The 23,523-nt window shown below is 35.0% G+C and overlaps 7 protein-coding genes across 7 annotated transcripts; 4 read left to right on the top strand and 3 right to left on the bottom strand.

Annotated features, from left to right (window-relative positions):
- Window positions 1–1,597: 1,597 nt before the first annotated feature.
- On the bottom strand, window positions 1,598–3,338 carry GCK72_020763 (uncharacterized protein; the record flags this gene model as incomplete). Its single annotated transcript, XM_053733782.1, has 7 exons — window positions 1,598–1,834; window positions 1,890–2,045; window positions 2,284–2,469; window positions 2,516–2,689; window positions 2,741–2,912; window positions 2,957–3,258; window positions 3,306–3,338. 7 exons carry the CDS (start codon window positions 3,336–3,338, stop codon window positions 1,598–1,600), a joined length of 1,260 nt encoding a protein of 419 aa, XP_053582695.1.
- Window positions 3,339–4,744: 1,406 nt separating this feature from the next.
- Window positions 4,745–6,111, bottom strand: GCK72_020762 (uncharacterized protein; the record flags this gene model as incomplete). The annotated part of the gene is made up of 4 exons (XM_053733781.1): window positions 4,745–4,975; window positions 5,035–5,193; window positions 5,236–5,407; window positions 5,858–6,111. 4 exons carry the CDS (start codon window positions 6,109–6,111, stop codon window positions 4,745–4,747), a joined length of 816 nt encoding a protein of 271 aa, XP_053582694.1.
- Window positions 6,112–6,363: 252 nt separating this feature from the next.
- On the bottom strand, window positions 6,364–6,702 carry GCK72_020761 (uncharacterized protein; the record flags this gene model as incomplete). The annotated part of the gene is made up of 3 exons (XM_053733780.1): window positions 6,364–6,461; window positions 6,514–6,592; window positions 6,637–6,702. 3 exons carry the CDS (start codon window positions 6,700–6,702, stop codon window positions 6,364–6,366), a joined length of 243 nt encoding a protein of 80 aa, XP_053582693.1.
- Window positions 6,703–8,490: 1,788 nt separating this feature from the next.
- GCK72_020760 (uncharacterized protein) lies at window positions 8,491–9,797 on the top strand (the record flags this gene model as incomplete). The annotated part of the gene is made up of 6 exons (XM_053733779.1): window positions 8,491–8,555; window positions 8,602–8,699; window positions 8,910–9,070; window positions 9,123–9,255; window positions 9,315–9,451; window positions 9,501–9,797. 6 exons carry the CDS (start codon window positions 8,491–8,493, stop codon window positions 9,795–9,797), a joined length of 891 nt encoding a protein of 296 aa, XP_053582692.1.
- A 620-nt stretch (window positions 9,798–10,417) lies between these two features.
- GCK72_020759 (uncharacterized protein) lies at window positions 10,418–11,948 on the top strand (the record flags this gene model as incomplete). Its single annotated transcript, XM_053733778.1, has 7 exons — window positions 10,418–10,548; window positions 10,598–10,666; window positions 10,711–10,808; window positions 11,057–11,169; window positions 11,277–11,409; window positions 11,469–11,605; window positions 11,652–11,948. 7 exons carry the CDS (start codon window positions 10,418–10,420, stop codon window positions 11,946–11,948), a joined length of 978 nt encoding a protein of 325 aa, XP_053582691.1.
- A 945-nt stretch (window positions 11,949–12,893) lies between these two features.
- On the top strand, window positions 12,894–14,222 carry GCK72_020758 (uncharacterized protein; the record flags this gene model as incomplete). The annotated part of the gene is made up of 10 exons (XM_053733777.1): window positions 12,894–12,959; window positions 13,008–13,102; window positions 13,170–13,222; window positions 13,276–13,368; window positions 13,509–13,629; window positions 13,678–13,727; window positions 13,771–13,840; window positions 13,921–14,008; window positions 14,058–14,131; window positions 14,177–14,222. The coding sequence occupies 10 exons, from the start codon at window positions 12,894–12,896 to the stop codon at window positions 14,220–14,222; spliced, it is 756 nt and encodes a 251-aa protein (XP_053582690.1).
- Window positions 14,223–18,450: 4,228 nt separating this feature from the next.
- GCK72_020757 (uncharacterized protein) lies at window positions 18,451–20,301 on the top strand (the record flags this gene model as incomplete). The annotated part of the gene is made up of 10 exons (XM_053733776.1): window positions 18,451–18,667; window positions 18,717–18,786; window positions 18,833–18,914; window positions 18,963–19,057; window positions 19,127–19,179; window positions 19,233–19,325; window positions 19,636–19,798; window positions 19,884–19,971; window positions 20,021–20,127; window positions 20,277–20,301. 10 exons carry the CDS (start codon window positions 18,451–18,453, stop codon window positions 20,299–20,301), a joined length of 993 nt encoding a protein of 330 aa, XP_053582689.1.
- Window positions 20,302–23,523: the final 3,222 nt, after the last annotated feature.

The raw sequence follows: 23,523 nt of genomic DNA, 5'->3' as shown, positions 1-23,523 counted from the left end.
TCCTTTTTGATTTTTTCCAGCTAAAAATTCACCGATTTAAAAATTAAATTGTAAAATTAGTATCTCACCTTAACTTCATGTTCATCTTGTTTTTTTTTGGAAAAAATCCGCTAACTCATCTTTCAATATTGCCAGACCTTCCTCGAATGTTTTAATATTCTTCGCCAGGTGCTCATCGTGATTTTTCTGATTGACCTCAATCTTGTTTTTCATCGATCTGAAACAAGCTTTTACAAATATTCGTAATTTTGAGATACCCAGCCTACTCAATTATTCGGTCATTGGATGCCTTGATCTCTTTCAGTTCGGTCAGTTCTTTATTCATTTGATTTCTACTCTCCCAAGCATAATTTCTACTATTCGTCACTGAAAGTTTCAAGAATACCAAACATTTCATTAAAAGACATATCATATTCTAAATCAGATGTGACTTTCTTCAGTTCCTCGTAACACTTTCTGAGTTCTCCTTTAAGATTGTTAATGGTTCGTTTGAGATTCTGTAAAATTTTAATATGGAATATCATTCCCAAAAATACATTTAATTACCTCGCAATCATCTTCCAGATTTACATCAATATCAAATAGACCAGGGAAAATAGTGAATTTCATCTTCTCAATACAAAATAATTTCTGAAAGTGTTTCAAAAATTCAATAATAAGCAAAAATTAAAAGTAGCAAGCGTCAGAAATTTGATATGATCAAAAAGAGTATAGATTAAGAGTGAGGAAAATATTGGACACAAAGTGTCAACAAGCGGATAGATAGGTTTTTCAGGTCAGGTGACTGTTTCGGTGATGTATAATACACACCTATTCAAACCGACTAAAAGAGGATTTATTGAGAAAATGGAAAAGGTTTGACACTACAATGGAAGATATTAACTATTATCACGTTATTTTATTGCTGTTCCCAGAAGAAAATCAAAAAGTTCAAATATCCATCGCAAGTTGTTCAATAATGTCAATGTTTTATTCAATTTGTATCAAAAGTAAAAGTTAAACTCAATAATTATTAAGTTTTTTGTACGAGCACTCACTGAAGAGTTAAAGCTATTAAAGGGACGAATTTCAACAATATTAGCAATGCAAGTAGTGGTGAAACAGGGAGAAAAAGGTTTTCATTTTTTGGTATAAATTTGAAAGATTGAAGGGAATTATATATCACCATTGAATGAGAACCGGTTGGAGAGAAATAAGGGTGAGCAAAAATGTTTGGAGATGAAAACAATAGTGTCAACAATTAAGACTTAGCAATACATTGATGACGTATCTATGAGAGTTAAGATTGTTTCAAAAAAAAACATTCACATAAATAGATAAAACGTTTTATAGGGTTATATCTTTTAAATTATCAATTCTGATTATAGATTAACCATTTTAGCTTTAGGCCCCCCACTTTGAAGATACCTCCACCAGTAAAACGGATATTTTGCATATAAGCTTTTGAATTGCTACACGTTAAACTGTTTATGACTCAAGATGAAGGTTACATCAATGTCTTTCAGATATTCAAGAGTGACGGGGCGTATAGAAAATTAAACTGAGAAATGGAATTAAAAAAATACTGTTCAAAAGTTGAAGAGACACAAAGAAGAAACTAATCTTTCAATTCTACGCAATTCATCGTGGACTCAACATTTCTCATGCGAATGTTCCCCAAATCAAGATCTCTTATAATTTGAATAGTTTTCAGTTTCTGAGCCAATGATCCCGCTTCGTTCCCATAAGATTGGATTTTCTTGATATTCCCATTGGCAAAATCAGACTGAAGGAATGCACAGATGGCATACAGTTGGTTACTTCCCATTGGCTCTTTCAACTCGTGCAGATAATTCTGAAAATTTATAAATGAAATAATTGTTTTGTTTTTTTTCTTTTTTTCAAGTAACCTTGCAAATTTTGACAGCTTCAGGATTTGCAGAGCTCTCATTCATGTGTTGCTGAATATTGGAGACTTGGAACTTGAACATTGACTTCATTGTGTTGATCTCATTCAACTCCAAACAAACACGACCTTGATGTTCTTTAGGAGAGTCTGATGCACACTGTAAAACGAATAAATGAAGGAATTAAACTTGTAACTCACATAAATGTTTAGTTTCATCAAGGACTTTGTTGTAGTTTGGACGATATACGTGATTTTGTTGATTTCTTCCATGAATCTTTTAGTAGCATCATTTGCGTTCACTGTATTGAAACTACTTGTTCGAGCGGTAATTCGCTGTAAACTTTGTTTTTGTTAAAACTCGCTGTTTTTGAAAATTTTTTTCAGACAATACATACAATAGCTTCAAGTTCAATTTGAACCTCGTCTCGAGTGATTTTCATTTCCTCAGACAATTTTTCTGCTTTCTTTCTCAATTCTTCGATTTCAAATGTTTCCTTATTTTCGATGGCGGTCGGCAAATGGAGACATAACTCTGAGAGACTTTCATTCATCATTGATTCTTCGAACTTTTGTAGATAACTCTGAAAAATCGGAGAATGTTCTAAGGGATTCTGTGAATAAACTCACTTCACAAACATTAAGAATTTCTTGGTGAGCGTTTTGTTCATTCTTTTTTTGCTGGAACCTTGCGACCTGCTGGAATTGAAAAAAATGTGCGTTGAAATTTGATTTCAACTCTTTTAACTCATGCAGTTCGTTGTCAATTGCACCTTCAAAATAACCGGGAGATTCGTTTGAACACTGAAAGCATTAATGTTTCTTTCAATTTATATTCCTCCAACAAAAACTCACATAACCTTCAATACGTTTCAATGATTCACTAGCATCCTGAACGGTTTTTGTGATGTTCACAAATTGTTCCAAAACACGGTCACTGGCATCCAGTGTGATTTGACGATTGAGAGCTTCAGTAAGTTCCGTTGAAAATTCATTTAGTTGTTTTTGTTCCAAAGCATGGTATTTTCTGAAAAAAAGGGGTTTTCTTGGTTCAGAAGAGAAAAATCTCACTTCTTCTCTTCCTCCAATTGTTTCTTTAATTCTTCTTTTTGTCTATTCCTTTTTTCCATTTCCTCTTGATACTCCTCGTCCAAAATACTCATTTCTTGTTGATGAATAATCAACTCATTTGCTTGTTCCTTTTTCAGTATCTTATTCTCCTTCTCTATCTTTGCCAGTTTCGCTTCACTTTCTTCCTTCGTTTTCTTCAAAATATCATCTAGTTCTTTAATTTTTTGATCCTGCTCCTTTTTCAGTGTTTTCTTGCACTCTCTCAACTCTTTTCTCAAATCGTCGATGATTTTTTGTTTTACCTAAACATCTTTATAAAAACCTCAAAAAGAAAAAAAAAGCAAATTACCGAATCTTCATCAAGACCGAGCGATCCAAGCATTTTCTGAAATTTGGATTACTGTAAAAAGAAATTCGCTTTTTTTTTTGAAAAAAAACTGCAAAAAATTTGAACTTCAGGCCCGTGACAATTCTAAAACTGTTCTATTATAAAACAAGATTAAGAAGTAGCAAGGAGAGAAAAACGGCAAGGTCAAAAACAGGGCGTGAAAAACTAAGAGTGAGCAAGAGAACATGTCAACAAGCCACATTTTTTCCTCAAATTGAACTAACTGAAAACTACCGTAAATACTGTATTATAACGGCATGCCGTTATATTTTTCAACTGCTTCCGAAAGAACTTTTGTGGTTTCAGAAACTCATTAAGATTAAACGAAAAAAAAAATTCGGAAGTTTTTTTGTTGATCCAGAAGTTACTAACCACGCTACTCTAAGCAAAACCAAGAAAAAAACACCGGGATAATAATACTCAAGAATTCTGAGTATAGATGGGGTGCTACTATAATACAGGTGCCGTTCTATTACAGGTGCCGTTCTATTACAGGTGCCGTTATAATACAGTATTTACGGGAACTAATGGGAGTATACATAAATAACATAAGCTAAAAAATCTTGCCGTTTTCATATTTTTGTGTAAATGAATTGTTAACAGTTTTACGTTCAGCACAAATGAATGTAGAAATTAAATTTTGAATAATTTTTTATGAAAATAAGAAGCTGGCCAAAGAACAGAAGGATATGGAGGAAATGAGCAAACAGTATGAAAATGAGAAGAATAAAATAATAGAAGATCAGTTCAACATGAGAAAGGAAATGTGGGAAGAGAAACGGTAAGTGTACGGTATGTACATATTGTCTGAACTAAAAATTCAGCAATACATTGTGAATGAGAGTTGTGCCAATCCTCAAGCTGTCAAAACTTGCAAGGTTACTGTTTTTATCTAGATTAAAGTAGAATTGTGGCAGAAAAAATTTCATTTGAAGGAAAGAAAATTAAACTAAGCAATGCAAAAAGTGATGAAAAATACACGAAAGCGTTTCCATTTTTAGCTACAAATTAGACAGATAGAAGAGAACTTTTATATCAGAATAATAAAAACCGGTTTGAGAGAAATAAGGGTGAGCAAAAATACTTGGAGATGAAAACAATAGTGTCAACAATTAAGACTTAGCAATACATCGATGACGTATCTATGAGAGTTTTTCAAGAAAAAAACATTAATCAATTTTTGTTATAGATCAACTTTTCATAGGTTTATAATCACACCTCGCCCCCTTGACATTGCCTTTACCAGTAAAACTGATATTTTGCATCTAATCTTTTGAATTCTTACACATTTTATTGGCTATGACTCAAGATGAAGGTTACATCAATATATTTCAGATATTCAAGAGTGGCGGGGCGTATAGAAAATTGAACTAAGCAGTGGAAGAAAAAAAAACACCAATCTAATTTTTCAATTGTTTTTGATCCATCACAGACTTAAGGTCTTTCATGCAAATGCCACCAAAAGCAACATCTGTTTGAATCGTTTCCAGTTTCTGAGCCAAAGAGTCCGCGTCATTCCCGTAGGATTGAATTTTTCTGATATTTCCTTTGGCAAGATCAAATTGAAGCAATGCACAGATTGCAATTAGTTGCTTACTTCTCATTGCCTCTTCCAACTGTCGCAGATAATTCTGAAAATTTATAAATGAAATAATTGTTTTGCGGTTTTTTTTTTCATTTTTCAAGTAACCTTGCAAATTTTGACAGCGTCAGGATTCGCACTGCTCTCATTCATAAAGTGTTGCTGAATCTTGGAGGCTTGGAACTTGAACATCGACTTCATTTTGTTGATCTCATCCAACTCCAAACGAACATTGCCTTGATGTTCTTTAGGAGAGTCTGATATACACTGTAAAACAAATAATTGAAGAAATTTCCACCAATAACTCACATAAACATTTAGTTTCATCAAGGACTCTGTGGTATTTTGGACAATATCCGTGATTATGTTGGTTTGTTCCAAGACTCTTTTAGTAGCATCATTTGCGATTAGAGCATTGACAGCACTTGTTAGATACTTAAGTTGCTGTAAATCTTGTTCTTGTTCCAACTCGCGGTTTTTCCTGAAAAAATGAAAAGATTTTCAGACAATACATACAGTAAGATATACAATTTGGCATTTTTCAGTTAGAAATTTTCAGAGGGGTTACGTTATCACTGATTGTCTCACAAAATAAATTATGTATAAACTAGACAGAACAAATGTAGAACTTCATTTTTGTAGTTGACAATGTTTTAGTACGGACACTCCCTAGAAAGTTATGGTCATTTTAAGAGGACAGCTCAAAAATCACTCTATTTTGCACTGAAATGGAACGATTTGAGAGAGATAGTGCTTTGTCGATAGGTAACTCTCTAGAGAGTGCTCGTACAAAAAAGTTGTCAACTACAAAAATAAAGCTCTACTTTTGTTCTATAGAATTTACACATAATTCACTTTGAGGGACAATCAGTGATACCGTAACACCCTCTCAAAGTTGGTCGTTTTCACCACGGTACTGTAGCACACTCACCGCTTCTCTTCCGCCATTTCCTTTCTCATTTTGAACTGATCATCTATTAGTTTCTTTCTCTCATTTGCATACTGTTGTGTCATTTCCTCTATATCCTTCTGTTCTTTGGCCAGCTGATTTTCCCGTTTTTCTTTAAGTTTTTCAGACTCCTTCTCCACTTTCCTAATCTTTTTCTTTTCATCCTTCTTAACATTTTTTAGTTCTTCCTGCAAAGCTTCCTGTCGAGCCTCATGTTGTTTTTTCAGATTTTTCATCTGGAAATATTCAATTTAAATTTGTCAGCGAAAATCAAGAAAATTGGGATAACTTATTTTTTCTTCAAACTCTTCTTGAGCATTTTTTCTTTCTTCTTGACCCGCTTCTCTCAAAATTTTTAGTTTTTCCGCAAGCCCATTGTTCAACTCCTGCACCAAAATTTTATGGTTTTCATCATCATTGTTAATTTTTTTTCTCAACAATCTGGAAAAAAGTTCACTAGAAAATTTTCAGACTTAGACTAATTAATCTCACTCAATGGTCTCATTGTTCTCTCTTCGAATCAGTTTACGCTCTTCGCGTGCGGCAATTTCAGCTTGTTCATAAGCATATGCAGCATCACGGCGCACTGCAAATAAATTTCAGTAACGATCTGTAAAATTTAAAATATAAGAACTTACTCGACTCCAAACGTTCCATTGACTCCTGATAAGCTTTTCGTTGATCTTCCAAAATTTTTTCATGATTTATCGATGGACGCTGAATTTTTTAGTCTTCAATTGAAATTGTTATAATTATCTTACCTGTGGCACATCACCATTACCAAATATAATTCTGATTTGTGGTATAAAGTCTAGGAGTGTATTCATCGTATTGCTAAAAAATGAAACGGAATTTGATATTTATCTTGAGATAAAGGACAAAAAAAAGAAAAGAAGAAGGAGAAGAGAAAAAGAAGAAGGCTGGAGGAAAGGGAGAAATAAGATTGAGCAATGTTTTGAAGTGAAAACAATAAAGTCAATAGTTTAGACTAAGCAATAAATCGGTGACGTATATACCTATAAAAAGGTTTCGGAAATTTTGATATTTTTGAAAGATATGTCACTTGAGGTGATAAGCGAAACTTCAATTTAATCTTATCAGTAAATTTTATTCAACATCTGTTTGACAGTTAAAACAGTCTTGAATTTTCTTTTAGCTGGATTAAATCAGAGATTGATAATCCTAACTATAACTGTTAAAAAACAAAACAATTTCGAGAAGCTGAAACATTAAAAAAAACAAAAGTTAAACATCAGAATAATGGAGAACAACAGGAAAAAATATCCTGACAACAAAATTTCAAAGAAAATTTGGCAGCGCACAGGAAGTAAATGTTAAGGTACCTTTAAAAAATATTTTTTGATGGAACACATCGATTTCGGGATTTTTGATTATATCTGCGGAAAGTAATTAGACAAACCATACATTGAAAAATTATTGCAAAATATTATTGAAATGAAATAAATTCCGGCATTTTTTATTTCAATAATAGTTTATTACAAGAAAAGTTTATAAAAATATATTTTGAAAAAAATATTGTTAAATATCCAATTTGTTGTGGTATATATATGGAAAATAAGAGTGAGCAATGCATTGCCTTGAAAACAACAGTGTTGTCCATTTAGACTTAGCAATATACATGTTATCGATGTATGAAAATTGTAACAACGAAATAAAACAAGGCATACCAAAAATTAAAACTATGGGCACTATGTATGCCTGATTCCAATTTCTAGAAACATGCTTGACTTTTTCTGTATAGAACTCAACGGTATCATACTTGAATACTTGGTAGAATTTGTTTGCAAATCGATAAACACAAAATATCATTTCTTTATCTCTATAAAGATTCCCTCGATTTCAACCAAAAATGCGTAAGTCTCATTTTTGTGTCAATCATGTGAAATTTATTAATATAGCTTCACTAATTTTACCTCCTGTCAAGGAATTTTCCAAAAAACATATCTTCTACTAGAGGACAACACAAAGAACAAAGTGCAAAGATTTCATGTCTGAAATACCTTTTTATGAAATAAAGAAGTTTCGGTACGTTCACTTACATTGTAGTGCAATATGATTTTTTACCTTCACTTTTCAATATTTAGTTTTACTTTCCAAAAACTAACCTTCTACTAGAGGACCACACCCTGAGAAAGATTATGTACTTTTGAGAGTTACACTATTTTGTATCTCTTTAACTCGACAATGTAACATTTCCTCTAAATTATTATCAACAAAGCCGGCATTAGCCAAAGAGCTCGCCCTTTACCGGATACTACTATAATTTTCGCGCGCGTGCCACTCAGAAATTTTACTCCTCACTCAAAACTAATGCCAATCAACCGACATTCCGAAAATTTGAAGAATATCATTCAAATTTCTTCTTACTCCGTATTCCCACTCTTCTGACTCAACGAGTTTCCTTCTAATCATGATTGACCACTGGTCCAATGTGCCCCGAATAATATGGGCAAGTACACTGGGTCCGCTGGGATTTTGGTTGAATGTATTGATGGGTTATATCATTTTCAAATACACTCCAGACTCTATGAAAACATATTCGTAAGTGTTCAATTCCAGATTGGATGGTTTCAAAATCATCTTGTTTCAGAACAATGATAATGGTGATTACAATATCCGATGCAGTAACTGGAATTTGTAGTGTTATCACCGCTGTCAGGTAGTTTAAATTTTTTACACCAGGAAATTGTTTTTTGTTTTTTCAGATTGATTTCGACAGGCTCTCAAATATTCGTTATATTTGGAGGAATTTGTGAAAGAGCTTTCGATGAGAAGTTGACAAAATCCAGGTTTTGCATGTATTGTGAGTAAAAAAAGATAAATAGTTTTGTTGGCGTAAGGACGTTTTGAAACCGAATCATCAGGGAACTGGGATGTCTAGCAATAATATAGCAGGTTTCGGAATGAACCAACCCTTTGAGAAGTCTCAGTTTCCAATTGTTTTGGTTTCCAAACGTCTCAACTGTAAACTCAGAACGGCTCAGTTTTGAAACTTTACAGTTTGAGATTCTAGGGTACGCTTTGCTAGTACAATGCCATTTGCTCAACAACATTATAATGATATTCTCCTATATCTACCGTGCCTATGTAATCACAATGCCATTCGATACGATCAATCGAAAAAAGATTCAGTTGGTCACCTACGGATATTGCCTGTGGCATTTTTCTTATTTTGTGGGTAGCCGTCATAAAACTTTTTGCAATATTAAATTTTCTATCATTCTAGACCTGGGTTTACTTTATGTCCTGGTCCTCCTTGGATGCTATGGATGCAGAAATTTCGAAAATTTATCCGGAGATAATTGGTTCTAATTACACATATTCAGGGGTTCTCGATGTGAATGCTCCATCTCAGATAGGTTAGTTTTGGAGGAAGACAAAGAACTTAATAGTTGAAAATTTTTTAACAAGTTTCCAGTGTTTAACATGATGTCAATTTTAAATCCGGTATTTGTAGTTACTGTCGCACTAATTTGCAAGTGTATAATTGAAAGATATTTGAATAAATTTACATTCACGGAAAAAAAGAAACGGCAGCATAGGTCTTTGATCAACGTAAGTGTTGTGTGTTTTGATTTTTCCAACCGAGTCATCCCTTTTTCAGGTTCTTCTCTATCAAACCATTGGCCCACTCCTTTATTTAGTTACCGTAACCCTCTACGTGACGATAGGCCAAACTGGTGGCAGCACCGCACTACTCGAGAATCTGATGCCCTTCTCACTGGTGCTTCTGACTGTTGTTAGCCCAACCGCCAGTTGTATCTTAATTGGTCCTTATCGAGCTGCGTTTTATAAATTATGGAATTCAAGTGTTTCGAAGATTTTTGGAGCGCATTCCAGATTGTTGAAGAACCAAGAACGACCACTTCGAAGCACAGTTTCAGTTACCAATCAATTATAAATTTGAAAATATGCTCTATTTGTTCTCGTATACATATTTTTAATTTTTGATGATCTTGTTTTATTTGGTTGTTATACTTTTAATTCGTGTATAAGGAGAATTTCAAAGTAGCTCACCTGAGGCTTATCACCACCACCAAATGTTGGAATTTTGAGTTCGAGGTATACTCTTCCTGATAATTAAGATATTTGGTATAAAACCTCGAAGTGTCTTTATCATATTGCTAAAATATGGAAGTGGAATATTTTCTTTTAGGAAAAGCAAAAGAAAAGGAGAAAGCGATAAATGGGAAAAATGTAGTTACTTACATTGTCGTGTGTTTTGAGAGTTACACTCATTTTGATCTCTTTAACTCAACAATCTAACTTTTTTTTTAAAATTTATATCAACAAAACCGGCATTTGGAAAAACCAAAAAGCTCACCCTTTACCGGATACTACTACTATAAATTACTCAAAACTCTTTACCCAAAACTAACACTAATCAACCGACATTTGGAAAACGGAAAGAGCACACTCTTTTCTAAATACTAACTCAGTACTACCAGTTAATAACATTTCAATTCCTTCTCACTTCTTATCTCCACTCTCCCCCATTCTTCAAGTTCTTTCATTTTAATCATGATTGACCACTGGTCCAACGTGCCCCGAATAATATGGGCAAGTACACTAGGTCCGCTGGGATTTTTGTTGAATGTATTGATGGGCTACATTATTTTCAAGTACACTCCAGACTCTATGAAAACATATTCGTAAGTGGTCAATTCCAAATTGGATGGTTTCAAAATTACCATATTTCAGAACATTGATAATGGTGATGACAATATCTGATGCAGTGAATGGATTTTGTAGTGTTATGACTTCTGAAAGGTAAATTTATTTTTTTGACCTGGAAATAGTTGTCTGTTTTTCAGAGTAATTTCAACTGGCTCTCAATTGTTCGTTATATTTGGAGGAATTTGTGAAAGTGCTTTTGATGAGAAGTTGACAAAATCCAGGTTTTGCATGTCTTGTGAGTAGATACATAAATAGTTTTGTTGTCTTAGGAACATTTTGAAATCGAATCATCGGGGACAATTAGTTTTTAAGGTTCTAGAGTTTGAGGATTTCATAGTTGTGAACTGAACTGGTTTGAAAGACGATAATTTCAAAACGTCTATACTCTCAGTTTTAAAAATACCCAATAACAGAAATTTCGAATTTGCAAGAGTGTAAACTCAGAACGTCTCAGTTTTAAAACTTCCCATTTTGTATTTCCAGGGTACGCTTTGCAAATTGTATGCGCAATGCTAAACAGCATTATAATGATATTCTCCTATGTCTTCCGAGCCTATGTAATCACAATGCCATTCGACACGATTAATCAAAAAAAGGTTCAGTTGGTCACCTACGGATATAGCCTGTGCCATTTTTCTTATTTTGTGGGTGACAGTAATTATAATTTTTTACTAGTTAAAAAATTTTTTTTATATTATTTCAGACCTGGGGATATTTTATGTCATGGTCCTCCTTAGAAGATATGGATGCAGAAATTTCGAAAATTTATCCGGAGTTAATTGGTTCTAATTACACATATTCAGGGGTTCTCGACGTGAATGCTCCATCTCAGATAGGTTAGTTTTGGAGGAAGACAAACATTTTAATAGTTTGAAATGTTTTAACAAGTTTTCAGTGATGAACATGATGTCAATTTTTCTTTCGGTATTTGTGGTTATGATGGCCTTAATTTGCAAGTGTATAATTGAAAAATATCTGAATAAATTCACATTCACGGAGAATAAGAAACGGCAGCATAGGTCTTTGGTTAACGTATGTTTCTGGTTATGAAGCAAGTTTTAAAGTTTCACTTTTTGAGGTTCTTCTCTATCAAACCTTCAGTCCATTCCTTTCATTAGTTACCGTAGCCCTCTACGTGACAGTAGGCCAAACTGGTGGCAGCACCGCAATACTTGAGAATCTAATGCCGTTCTCACTGGTGCTTCTGACTGTCGTTAGTCCAATCGCCAGTTGTATATTAATTGGTCCGTATCGAGCTGCGTTTTTCAAATTATGGAACTCAAATGTTTCGATGATTTTTGGAGCGGATTCCAGATTATTGAAGAACCAAGAACCACCATTTCGAAGCACAATTTCGGTGACCAACACAGTATGAATATTTAGTGATGACATGCTTCATTTGTTTATAGTATATTTAGATTTTCCAATTTTTGATGATGCCCTGTTTTAATTGGTTCTTATATTTTTCAGTCTTAATTGAGAACACAATTGTTCTCGTTGCAAAGTATTTAGGAAATAAAACATTTTTTAGACATGTATAAAATCAGATGTTTTTAGAGCAATGAAGAACAACAGAAGAAAATGTCTTGAAAAGAAAGTTTTAAGACTACTCGAAAATCTGTTGCACTATTTTTGATCTCTTTGGCAATCTAACATTTTCTGTTTGTGAAACTTTTTACAATCTAACATTTTCTCAAAACTTATATCAACAAAACCAGAATTTGGAAATGCCAAAATGCTCACCCTTTACCGGATACTACTATAATTTTCCGCGCGCGTGCCAGTCAAAAATGTTACTTCATACTCCAAACTAATACTAACCGACCGACATTTGGAATATTTGAACCTTTTCTTTCCTTAATACTAACATAGTATAGCCAGTCAATAACATTTCAATTCCTTCTCATTCCTTATTAACACTCTCCTACATTCAAGTTTTTTCATTCTAATCATGATCGACTACTGGTCCAACGTGCCCCGAATAATATGGGCAAGTACACTGGGCCCGCTTGGATTTTTATTAATTTTGTTGTTGGGTTACATTATTTTCAAGTACACTCCGGACTCTATGAAAACTTATTCGTAAGTACTCAATTCCAAATTGGATGGTTCCAAAAGCACCATTTTTCAGAACAATGATAATGGTAATGACAATATCTAATGCAATAACTGGATTATGTAGAGTTATGACTGCTGTCAGTGTAAAACTGATTCAATCAAGCCAACTTTAACAGACCTTGCAACCGTTTTCACACAATCGTAAGACTCCTTAGACCGTAAAACCAAAATTGTTGAGTGTTTTTAGAGACGTGCCCGGAGAATGCATGATGATGATGTGAAGTGCGCAAGAACTGATACACAGGAATGCACAGACATTAAAATGACTGTGAGTTGATGTAGGACAAGTTTTCATTTGACCGCTATTGCATTTCAGGCAAATGGAATAGAAATTGGATCTTTTTTCAAAAATAAAGAGGTGACGACCACATTGAAATGTGGCGAAGATGGAAGCTATTCAAATGGTGCAGTGTAAGTTGAACAGGAGAATATTATTTTCACAACATAAGGGACACACTGAAATAGTCAAACATTTCAGAGTGGGAATCACTCAATTGGCTTGTAATTTCATGGGATGTGCCGAGCCTACACGTAAATTCTTTTTATTTTTCAATCCCAGAATCTCAACGTTTCCTTGATTTCAGCATGCAGTAAATGCAATGTAGACGCATTGGTTCCGCAAATGGAGCCAGGAACTAGTTTGACTTATAAGCAAGTTCTATTGATTAAAAGTGAAAGTGAGAAGAGTTTCTAATTTTCAGAAGTTTTGACGTCCAAAACCTTTGTAAATACTACGATGCTTCGTGTAATAGAGATGACGGGAAACTTTGCAGGTCAATCGAAATGGAGGTGATTTTCAGTATAAAAACAGTTTAAGAGAACATTATTCAGTATACGTTTGCCGACGGGACAACAACAGGTGTCGTGCTTGTAGAAGGTGTATCTGTCACTAACGAATTGCGTTGCAATCTAAATGGGGAACATATTTATCAATCAAAGTGAGCTTTGGAAAAAGTGTTGATTCTGAAAACGAAATATTGTTTCAGAGAAGTTACACAACTCAGTTGCAAATTCGATGACTGCGCGGATCCGACTCGTAAGTTTTGTTTACATCTGTGTTCGCATCTCAACATTTTCAGCATGCACCGCTTGCAATTTTGCTGCTCTCACTCCACAACCCGCTGATATTGGTGGCAAACTAGTAGCCACGTAAGTGAATGAGCACCGTTATTTTTCCTCGAAATTCGAAATACTAATATTTCTTAAACCAAAAAAACAAAATTGTTCAGAGAGAGCATAGATCGTCACGGGTGCACCGAAGCCCAAGTGATTTGTTTTAGAGAAGATATTAAAGTGTGCGCATCTGTAAAATTGATAGTAAGAGCGACTATTTCAGACTACGCTAATTGCATATCGTTTATTCCAGGCACAGTGCAGCACAGGCACAGTGCAGCAGACGGTGGTATGTCGGAACAATATTGTGTACCCTTATGGAGAGCGGTGAGTTTCGAGGAAATAAGAATTCCAGAAAAATGTTTTTTGCAGAGAACCAGTAGCGTCATTCTCGTGTGAATTCACCACATGTGCGTAAGAGTTTTTAAACTTCCTATTAAATCAATTATATTTCTATAAACATTCCTTCGTGACCTCTTTTCCCGTATCACTCAAATTATCACATATCGCTGTTCTTTGTCCTTGAATATGCAACATCGCGCTTTTGTAGTCAAATCTGATAGCAGGATTTACATTTACATCCGCAATGATACACATGAATCAGGATTCTGTGATTTATCATCAGGTGAAATATTTTAATAAGGAAGTTGTTTGAGATGATGGATTACAAATACCTCACTGTTTTCTTGACAAACCTTCACTCGCGCTTAACGTTTTAGTGTATCTTTGTTTGACCACAGTTAACAAGTTTTATTGGGACGAAAGGAAAGAAAAATATAGATACAAAAGACTGGAAACGGTCCCTCACGAGACAGTTTCGAGTAATAAATAGAGGGGGACATGAAAAGTAGAATCGAGGGAAAGAGGAAGAAAAAGCGGAAGGTAGAAAATACAGACAATAATGGCAAGGGGGAAGAGAAAACCGTAACAAAGGCTAAAAAAAGGAAAAAATAAAAATAAATATTTTACGAAAAGACCAGGAAAAGTAAACCAGACTTGCAACGGGCCGGGCCGGGCCGGGCCGGAATGAAAATTTCTAGGGCCCGGAAGTTCAGTACTGAAAAAAATTCAAATTTTTTTTCGAAAATTTCCCGATTTTTTTTGAAAAATATTTCTGAAAAACAATTTTTTGTAGGTTTCGAAGAGTTTTGAAAAATATACTTGAGGAAAAATATGAAAAATTTTCAGAAAATAAATTTTTGGACAAAAAATTGTAGTGAAAAAAGTTCAAAAATTCAAATCCGGGCCGGACCGGGCCGGAGCTTTCTCGGCCCGGCCCGGAATTTTGCAAGTCTGAAGTAAACAATTAAAACCGGGTGATGGCAGTATCAAGGAAAGATTCAAACTGGGCGGGTGAGAGGAAACTATTAACATTGGCAACAATGGCATTCCAAATGGGAAGAATAAAGGAGAAAAAGTTATCGGACAGAGGGGAGAGATTAATGAGGATCATGGGTCTTCGAGGAGAACTTGACAGTCTGATAAAGGAATTGAGGTTTGGGAAATGAGATGCGCCATCAATAAATTTGTAAATAAAGAGTAATTGAGCTTTGAGTCTACGGTGTCTTATAGAGTGGATTGAGAGGAGTTCAAGACGATGTGAATAGGACGAATAAGGGATATTACATCGTTGGAGAGCTTTCCTAGAGTAAATACGTAATGTGGATTCCTGAAGTCTAGAGAGAGGTGAGGAGGGGGCAAGACAGAAAAAACCAGAAGCGTATTCAAGAATTGGAAGAACATACGTTTTGAATAGAAAAGAGTAAAAGGCAGGATTGTTAGATTTAAAGGATTTGAGGATTTGGGAAGAGCGAAGACGAGCAAGAGATACAGTTTTTTTTAATGTTGGCACGAAACTTGAGTTCAGGTTCAGAGAAATCAAGTTCAGAGAGATCAGGTTTAGTGAAAATCAGGTTCAGAGACATGCTCTCATACTACCCTTCCGTCTTATATCCAAGGTGGTCTTTTATCATCATCATCACTTCCTTTTTGTCGGGGATGATTTTCTGATCAAAAGATTAATATAAGCGAAGGAAAGGATGATATGTCGCGATCGTTACGATCAACGCGTCTATGTACAGGAGGAGTTGAAATATATCACAAGAACGCGAAAAAGTTGGGCTGATTTGAAATATGAATTTCGATTTTGTTGAATAATCTTCTGGAAGAAATTATACAAGTTTTATCTGTTTTGAGAACAAATCGAAAATGTGCATTTTCAAGACCCCCATCGTGGAAGGGAAGTCTGTCTTGACGTGCTAAGTATCGGTTTCCATAATTCATATCAATTATATTTACGGAAAGTGATTAGAAAAATCATAAATTGAAACCCTTTTTCAAAATTGTTTATTGCAAGAAAGTTTGATGAAAATATATTTTGAAAAAAAAACGGTTAGAAATACGAAGAATAAGAATGAAAAATACTTTGCGACGTAAACAATAGTGTTCCCAATCAAGACTGAGCAATACACATGTGACACCAAAAATAAAAAATAAAAACATAGATACATATATACGAGAACCAAATAGAACAGGTCGTCACAAAACATTTATACTGGATTGGTCACCGAAACCGCGGTTCGAACTGTTTTCTTCAAAAGTCTTGATTCCACCCCGCAAATCATCGAAACTGCTGAACTCCATAAATTTAAAGACGCAGTTCGATACGGAGCAATTAAGATACAACTGACGATTGGGCTAACAACACTCACAAGCACCAATGATAAGGACATCACATTCTCAACTAGTGCATTTTTGTCCCCAGTTTGGCGTATTGTCATGTACAAGAAAGTGGCAACTGATAAAAGGAATGAACTAATGGTTTGATAGAGAAGAACCTGAAAAAAGGACGATTTGGTTGGAAAAATCAGGCGTCTTCAATTAGAATTAATTTTTAAACAGTGAAGAAAAGAATCTGTCTGCGACAGCAATTCTGAAAACTAGCTAAGGGAAACTTGCTTAATAACCAAAAACTTACGTTAACCAAAGACCTATGCTGCCGTTTTTTATTCTCCGTAAAAGTAAATTTAATCAGATATCTTTCAATTGTACACTTGCAAATTAATGCGACAAAAATCACAAATACTGGAGTTAAAATTGATGTAATGTTAAACGCTGGAAACTTTTTAAATACTTTAAACTATTAAATTATTTGTCTTCCTCCACAACTAACCTATCTGAGATGGAGCATTCACGTCGAGAACCCCTGAATATGTGTAATTAGAACCAATTAACTCCGGATAAATTTTCGATATTTCTGCATCCATAGCTTCCAAGGAGGACCAGGACATAAAGTATACCCAGGTCTGGAATTATAGAAAATGTAATCTTGTGAAACGTTTTATTTACGGTCACCCACATAATAAGAAAAATGAATTAGGCTATATTCGTAGGTGAGCAACTGAATCTTTTTTCGGTTAATATGTTTTAAACCTGAATCGTTCTGAATTCACGGTCTTGCAACAAAACTATTCATCCACTCACAAAACATGCAAAACCTGGATTTTGTCAACTTATCATCGAAAACTATTTCACAAATTCCTTCCAATAAAACAAATATTTGAGCACCAGTCGGAAATCCTCTGAAAAAAACTGTTCCCAGATTAAAATCAAAAAGAAAACCTGTAAGAAGCCATAATACTGCAAAATCCATTTACTGCATCAGATATTGTCATCACCATTATCATTGTTCTGGAAAATGGTAATTTTAAAACCATTCAATTTGGAATTAAGTACTTACGAATAGGTTTTCATAGAGTCTGAAGTGTACTTGAAAATAATGTACCCCATCAATAAATTCAACAAAAATCCCAGCGGACCCAGTGTACTTGCCCATACTATTCGGAACTTGTTAGACCAGTGGTCAATCATGATTAGAATGAAAGTTCTTGAGAGGGAAGAGTGGGAATAAAAAGTAGGAAGGAATTGAAATGAGTTAGTATTTAGGAAAGAGTGTGTTTTTCAAGTTTTCTAAATGTTGGTTGATAATTGTATTAGTTGTTCTTTGGTTTTTCCAAATGCCGGTTTCGTTGATATAAATTTTGAGAAAATGTTAGATTTTTGAGTTCAAGAGATCATAAAAGTGCAACACTTAAAACTGCAAACTGAAAAATTAAACTGTTAAAATTGGTACAGGACAAACTGGTGACTTACGGACCGTCGGAGTTTTTACAGATGGCCCAAAACAATAAGACAAAATATATTCAAGCTTTATTATCAAAAACAAAAAATTCAATAATTCACACCTTCCCACTAACAACCGTAGCCCAATGGTTATTTATCGCTTCATCATAATTCTTCGCTCCCTCACTCCCAATTTACACCACTTTCTTTTGATAAGTGCCCGCCAGCGGCACAAGCACTTGTTTTGTGGAATATGAAAGAGAACAACACGTTTTATGAGATTTTGGTCCAAAACTTCAGGCCTCAATTTCCGTCTTTGTCTCTCCATATACATCCCTTTCCCTCCTCACACCACGTTATCCAAAATTCTTCGTATCATGATCAACCCGTCGTTTAAATGAATAATCTCCAAAATACACTTCCTCAATGAGCGACAACTTATCCGGTTTTTCCAAGCTATCAAAACGCCCATTTGAATTGTCTCCTGCCTTTTTCAATTTGCATTTTTGCTTATTCTTTTGAGAATGGTGTTTCGAAAACTTTTAATATACATTTCAATCATTTCTTTCGTCAACTCATGCATCCGGACTATTCCTCCTGAAGAGGTGTACATCAGTTCAACCGCCGCTAACCTCCCTACCGAGGAGCCTGGGACGCCGGGAACTGACGAACCGGTGACAGGAGAGCCCGTAACCGGTGAGCCCGTAACCGGAGAGCCCGTAACCGGAGAACCTACCTCATGTGAGTTACCATTCAAAGTATCTATCATGCTCTTTTTTTCTTTTTTTAGTGTGCAATACGTGTAAAATTGATGCAATCAAGCCAACTTTAACAGACCCTGCAACCGTTTTCACACAATCGTAAGTCTCCTTAGACCGTAAAACCAAAATTGTTGAGTGTTTTTAGAGACGTGCCCGGAGAATGCCTCACGACTGATGTGAAGTGCGCAAGAACTGATACACAGGTCTGCACAGACATCAAAATGACTGTAAGTTGAGATAGGGCAAGTTTTTATTTGACCGTTATTGCATTTCAGGCAAATGGAATAGAAATTGGATCTGTTACCAACAATAAAGAGGTGACGGCCACATTGAAATGTCGCGAAGACGGAAGCTATTCAAGTGGTGAAGTGTAAGTTGAACAGGAGAATATTCTTTTCAAAACATTAGGGACACACTGAGATATTCAAAAACATTTCAGAGTGGGAATCACTCAATTGGCTTGTAATTTCATGGGATGTGCCGAGCCTACACGTAAATTCTTTTTATTTTTCAATCCCAGAATCTCAACGTTTCCTTGATTTCAGCATGCAGTAAATGCAATGTAGACGCATTGGTTCCGCAAATGGAGCCAGGAACTAGTTTGACTTATAAGCAAGTTCTATTTATCAAAAGTGAAAGTGAGAAGAGTTTCTAATTTTCAGAAGTTATGATGTTCAAAGTTTTTGTAAATACTACGATGCTTCGTGTAATAGAGATGACGGGAAACTTTGCAGGTCAATCGAAATGGAGGTGATTTTCAGTATAAAAACAGTTTAAGAGAACATTATTCAGTATACGTTTGCCGACGGGACAATAACAGGTGTCGTGGTTGTAGAAGGTGTATCTGTCACTAACGAATTGCGTTGCAATCTAAATGGGGAACATATTTATGAATCAAAGTAAGCTTTGGAAAAAAGTGTTGATTCCGAAAACCAAATATTGTTTCAGAGAAGTTACACAACTCAGTTGCAAATTCGATGACTGCGCGGATCCGACTCGTAAGTTTTGTGTACATCTGTGCTCGCATCTCAACATTTTCAGCATGCACCGCTTGCAATTTTGCTGCTCTCACTCCACAGCCCGCTGATATTGGTGGCAAACTAGTAGCCACGTAAGTGAATGAGCACCGTAATTTCTGCTCGAAATTCGAAATACTGGTGTTTCTTACACCAATAAACATAATAAAAATTGTTCAGAGAGAGCATAGATCGGCACGGGTGCACCGAAGCCCAAGTGATTTGTTTGAGAGATGACAACAAAGTGTGCACATCTGTACAATTGATAGTAAGAGCGACTGTTTCAGAGTTCGCTCATTGCATATCGTTTATTCTAGGCAAATTTAGCGTCGGGGCCGAAGATTCTTCGAGAAGGCACAAACACAGGCACAGTGCAGGAGACGGCGGTATGTCGGAACAATATTGTGTACCCCTATGGATCACGGTGAGTTTTGAGGAAGTAAAGATGACAGATAAACGTTTTTTGCAGAGAACCAGTAGTGTCATTTTCGTGTGAATTCACTTCATGTGTGTAAGACAGGTAAACCTTTAGCATTTTAACATTAAACCTTAGCATTAAAAAAAAATTTGCAGAGTTCCACAACCTGGAAACGAATAGAAAATATTTGCATATACAGACTCACAATTTCCGTTTCGAAACTTTCTATTAAATGGGTTAAATTTCTATAAATTTTCTCCCTTGACCTTTTTTCCCGTATCATAAATATCACATATCGTTGTTCTTTTTCCTTGAATAAGCAAAATCGCGCTTTTGTAGCCAAATCTGATAACAGGATGATAATAAATTCGCATGAATCAGGATTCTGTGATGTACAGGTGAGGTATTTCAGTGATGAAATTGTTTGAAATGATGGATTACAAATCCCTCACTTTTTTTGCCCTTTACTTGGGCTCAACGTTTTAGTGTATCTTCATTTGACCACTCTATCAGTATACAATCTATTCCTTGATCACTTCTCTCAATGTACCCTTTTGTCTTCTATCCAAGGTGGTCATTATCATCATCACTTTTCCGTCTTCGGGGATGATTGTCTGATCAAAAGATAATGAGCGAAGAAGAGAATGATATGTTGCAAACGAAACGGTCAACATGTCTATGTATGTACCTCGAGAGGGATCACGAGTCGAGGAGGAATTGAGATATATCGCTAGAACGGAAAAGTTGAGCTGATTAAAAATACAAAATTTGATTTTGTAGAATAATCTTTTGGAAAGAGTTGTACACGTTTTTATCTGTTCTGAGAACAAATTAAGAGTTAGTATTTTCTAGAGTGTCGTCTCACGAGAATCAGTTACAGCACTTTGCAAGAATTCCAGCATAAAATTCAGCATATTCTCGTTCAGCATAGTTCAGCAAAAGTTCAGTTCATCATAGTTCAGTTACAGCATATTCCAGCACGTTTAATTTATTTTTCATTCCCGAATTATTTCTTGCTGGACATTGCGAGAATCTCGCGAATTCTTTTTCTGTGAGAAAAATAGAAAAATCTATACAAAAGTATTAATTCCATGACATTTATTTGTGAATCAACTATATTGTTCCTTCATTTTGGTCTTTTTTTGGCGGTCACGGTTCTAACAATATTGATTTTTTTAATTTTCAATATTCATTTTGTGAAAATCTGTATGAAAAAATGGATAACAACGTCTAAATTATATTTTCTCGTGAGAATGAAGGGTCTTTCTTGTCTCGCGAAGGAGAAACGTTTGCCAGCTGATTGCCGACAGACAAGGAACTAAATTTTCAAACGATTTTCGGAAGAAAAAATTCATTGTGGATTCGCACGGTTCTCAAAATTTTTAAAACCTGATCATACACTTAGTAATATGAATTATGGATATCGATAGGTAGAACCTGAAAAAAAAACAATTCTCAAATTCTTTCCTTCCACGATGTCTGGAAAATACTCACTCTTAATTTCGTCTCAGAACAGGTTAATACGTGTATAACGTTATTCAAAAGATTATTCTACATAATCTAAATTCATATTTTAAACCAGTACAATTTTTCCGTTCTCAGGTTTTAAAAATTTTGAGAACCGTCCGCATCCACAATGTATTTTTTCTACCGAAAATCGTTTGAAAATTTAGTTCCTTGTCTGTCGGCAATCAGCTGGCAAACGTTTCTCCTTAATAATAATAATTTATTCATCTTTTGTTGTGCAAGAGAAAAAAAAAAGAAATGGGCGAAATCTATAAGAACATACAACAAGAAGGGGTGAATAAATATGTAAGATGAACTATAGGACCCGCAAAGAGTCCAGCGCTCAAATTTTTGGAAAAATGGTCTGTAATGGCAGCTGGCGGAGTCGAGACGCAAAAGTTTGTTCGGTTACGGTTTTAGGGAAGTAGGGTACGATTTTATCCCAGGTCGAAAAGTGTTTATGTAGGAATGAATTGTTTTTCTTACCGCAAAGTACTATTCTATATGGGAACCGGGGGGATAGCGCGGGTTTTACATATAAGGCAAGATTTGGGAAATGACACTGGTGGGTTACAATTTTAAAATAAGTTTTGAGAATTAGAATGATGCGTCTATGGTACATGGACATTTGGGATGAGATTTCTAAGCGTCGCTCATAAGGGGAAAGATGCGCATTGGATGAGGTGGGTTGGAAGGATATGTTACATCTGTGGAATACTTTACGAGAGAAGAAACGGAGGGGAGATTCAAGTTGAGATGTACTGAGAGAGTTTGAAGGGTGAAATAGTTCGCAAGCGTATTCGAGTGTTGGACGAATGAAGGAATTAAAGAGCTTGAAGTAGAACTTCATATTGTTTGAACGGAAGCTATTCAATATTCTTCTGCAATTGAATTTAGCGCTGTTTACTATTTTTGCAATGTGAGCTTCAAACTTTAAATCACAATCGACAAGAAGACCAAGATCTCTAGCAGCATTGGCAGACGCTAGTTTAGCGTTCCCAATGAAATAATCTTTATGGGGGTTGCTTACACCAAGGTGCAAGACAACAGTTTTATTTTCCGCTAGTTGAAGTTTCCACTGATCGCACCAGTCAGAGATAACGTTGAGTGTTTCCTGGAGACTGGCGGGGTTTTCGCTGTAGATCTTAAGATCATCAGCAAATGCGATGGAATACACATCTGATGGAAGGGACTGAATCAGATCATTGATATAAATCAAGAACAGGAATGGACCCGTTACAGTACCTTGAAGAACACCAGAGACGTTATTAAAACCTTCAGCATTCCCATTTTATTTTCACGGATGATCAACTTTTTTTTATTATCGATTTTTCATGATCTTGATTCGAAAATCCGGAAAAAAACTTTTTATTTTTGAACTGGACCCTATGATTTTTTAAGTCCAAAATGCAAAACATTGACAACTCGCAACTAGGAGTTGAATTTCAAATGAAAAACAAAACATAAACTTTATTTTAGTAAGTTACAGTTGTTTTATAATCAAAAAAACATGAACATTTTGCTAAAAGTTGGAAGCCAAAGTTTTTTGAGTGAAAAAAATTGAAAAAAATTGTTTTATCAGATTCATGATTTTCAATTGTAACAATGTTGATAAATGTAAAACGCATCTTTTTCCGCAAATTTCTACCAATTTGGACTATTTTTCGATGAGTTATGACGACCTAGCCGAGCATACAACTTTGGACATCTGGAGCTGTAGCACGATGATCAAGATTCATAGAAGCATTCTAACATTATATTTTGTTTTTATGAACGTTGCTCAACATTTTGGACTCAAATGATCATAGGGTCCAGTTCAAAAATAAAACGTTTTTTTCCGGATTTTCGAATCAAGGTCAGGAAAAATCGATAATCAAAAAAATCAGCCAAACAAAA

Source organism: Caenorhabditis remanei, chromosome V (assembly GCF_010183535.1).
Source record: "Caenorhabditis remanei strain PX506 chromosome V, whole genome shotgun sequence".
Taxonomy (NCBI): Eukaryota; Metazoa; Nematoda; class Chromadorea; order Rhabditida; family Rhabditidae; genus Caenorhabditis; species Caenorhabditis remanei.
Note: the sequence above shows the minus strand (reverse complement) of the source record. Positions and strands in the feature narration are given on the sequence as shown.